At 38.6% G+C, this 1947-nt stretch overlaps 1 protein-coding gene across 1 annotated transcript; it reads right to left on the reverse strand.

Annotated features, from left to right (window-relative positions):
- Positions 1–1090: 1090 nt before the first annotated feature.
- On the reverse strand, positions 1091–1613 carry LOC108732852. The gene is made up of 2 exons (XM_018463847.1): positions 1404–1613; positions 1091–1348 (listed from the first exon to the last, which is right to left on the reverse strand). Exons 1-2 carry the CDS (start codon positions 1611–1613, stop codon positions 1091–1093), a joined length of 468 nt encoding a protein of 155 aa, XP_018319349.1.
- Between the last annotated feature and the right edge of the window lie 334 nt (positions 1614–1947).

Here is a 1947-nt window from a genome sequence, read left to right on the forward strand (position 1 = left end):
TTCAATAAAAAAAGGCACTTCTATGCTCGCGAAAAAATTAATTTAGAAATTCGGCAAAGGTTGTTAAAGGTGTATGTTTGGAGTGGACGCGGCGGGAAAGAAAAGGTTAGAAGCGTACGAAATGTGGTGTTACAGGCGAATGATGAGGATACCGTGGATAGAGAAGGTTAGAAACGAAGAGAGATTAGAAAGAATAGGAGAACAGAGGATTCTATAGAAGTCAATAAGAAATGGGCGAGATAAGTTGGTAGGACACCTTCTCAGGCATGAAGGTCTAGTCAGAGATATATTAGACGCAGAAACGGGAAGTCGCAAATTGTTAAGGATGTGGTTGTTCTTGTTTTAGGGAAATGCGAAGATTGAAAGAATTGATGTGGTAAAAAAATGTTGAGTCCATCTAATACATTGTAGAATGTATCTTCATGCTTAAATTTTACTCCCAACAATCCAAAACGGATTNTGAAAGATTATCTGTGGAATATTACTGCCTCAGCATTTGCCTAAGTGATCCAAGGAAACCACAGAAAAACTTGGACCAAGGCAGACGGACCCGGAATCGAACCGGCATCCTCCCGAATGCTAAGCAATGGTCTAGACCTCTAGGCCATGCCGCTCGGTTTACCATCAAATGTAACGTTATGTATACGGTGATCTATTGATTGCTTCTTCATTTTCAAAAATATACCTACCTGATCTGAAACTTCTTACGAAATAATGAGACCCAATCGAGATACTTCATTGTCTGAATTACATTAAAGCTGTGGACAAATGAACACTACCTTCAGTTCTTCCTTTAATCGTTATTACGTTAATCACATAGGTTTCATTGACTTCTTATTTTAATGAATATAACGTATTTTATGATTTTTATTTCGATAGAAATAACGTTAAACGTGTACCTACTTGACGCCATCTTACTTAACACAGTTATCCTTGATGATGTGAGCAATGAACTTTTTAATTTTCAAAGGACTATTTTGTGTTTGTTAAGGGACCACATCAGTCAATTCGAACAATTGGACAGGTTATGTGGACTGCCCACGAAGCTAGCAACAGCTTCGTCGAATGTCTGAGTGGTTTTGTCCTTTTTTCATAACGCCGGCACCCCTAAATCTAGGATGCAAAGGTCATGAGCCGTGGGTGTGTAACAGTTCACGTGCGGGTGCGAAAAACTGCGATGTAGATTTTGCAAAGAATTACTGGACAATGTCCGATCAAGGATTTCTCCCCAATATTTCTCGGAGAGTCCTTGAAAATCGCAACCCTCCTTGTGACGAATTATCACAGGACTATTGTTGCAACAACTGTGCTGAATACTCTTCTTCTTGCTCATGGTTCTGCAAAAAATCTGCAAACTATTTTTGAGAAATAATATTCTATAAGAGGACAAATACTAGTCATACCCGAGTAAAAAATAACTCCCTACAAATTCTTCGGAATTGATTGTTGAGCAACCAATAGAGGAAGGGGTTCCAGAAGGTGTGGCTCATGGATAACCAGGTGACTAAGAAGTCGAGGGTTGGGGGTGCTCTTGTGCCAGTGCAAGCCACCACAACCTCTTGGATTGTCCATGGTGTTACTAAAACTATAAACCCTAAAGATATCGCGGCCATTGTCCTTGACGTTGTAGCACTCAGGCCCTTCTCCTGATAAGGAGGTTGCTGTAGAAAGAAAAACAATTAATTTTAACAGCAACTTAACAATAAGTTCATGGCATCCATATTGTCAAATTATGTCGATACCTTTAATTACAAAAGGACTATTTTGATCTACAATTTCTGGAAAATCTGTAAAAGTAGCGTGGAGTAGTCGTTTTTGGGGTTATTTAATAGAAATCCTGCCATATACACTCTGTCTTTTATAAGGCTAGATTAAAATAAATTTATTTGGCGTAAAAGCATAAAAAGCTTTCCGTGAAAGCTTTTCCTAAACTAAAAGTCATATTTC

The sequence above is a fragment of the Agrilus planipennis genome, unplaced genomic scaffold (assembly GCF_000699045.2).
Source record: "Agrilus planipennis isolate EAB-ADULT unplaced genomic scaffold, Apla_2.0 scaffold1, whole genome shotgun sequence".
Classification (NCBI taxonomy): Eukaryota; Metazoa; Arthropoda; class Insecta; order Coleoptera; family Buprestidae; genus Agrilus; species Agrilus planipennis.

Coding starts and splice junctions, on each gene's coding strand:
- LOC108732852 (XM_018463847.1), bottom strand. CDS start 1,613: ATGGCCGCGATATCTTTAGGGTTTATAGTTTTAGTAACACCATGGACA. Junction 1,349..1,403: donor GGGAGTTATTTTTTACTCGG/GTATGACTAGTA, acceptor AATAGTTTGCAG/ATTTTTTGCAGAACCATGAG.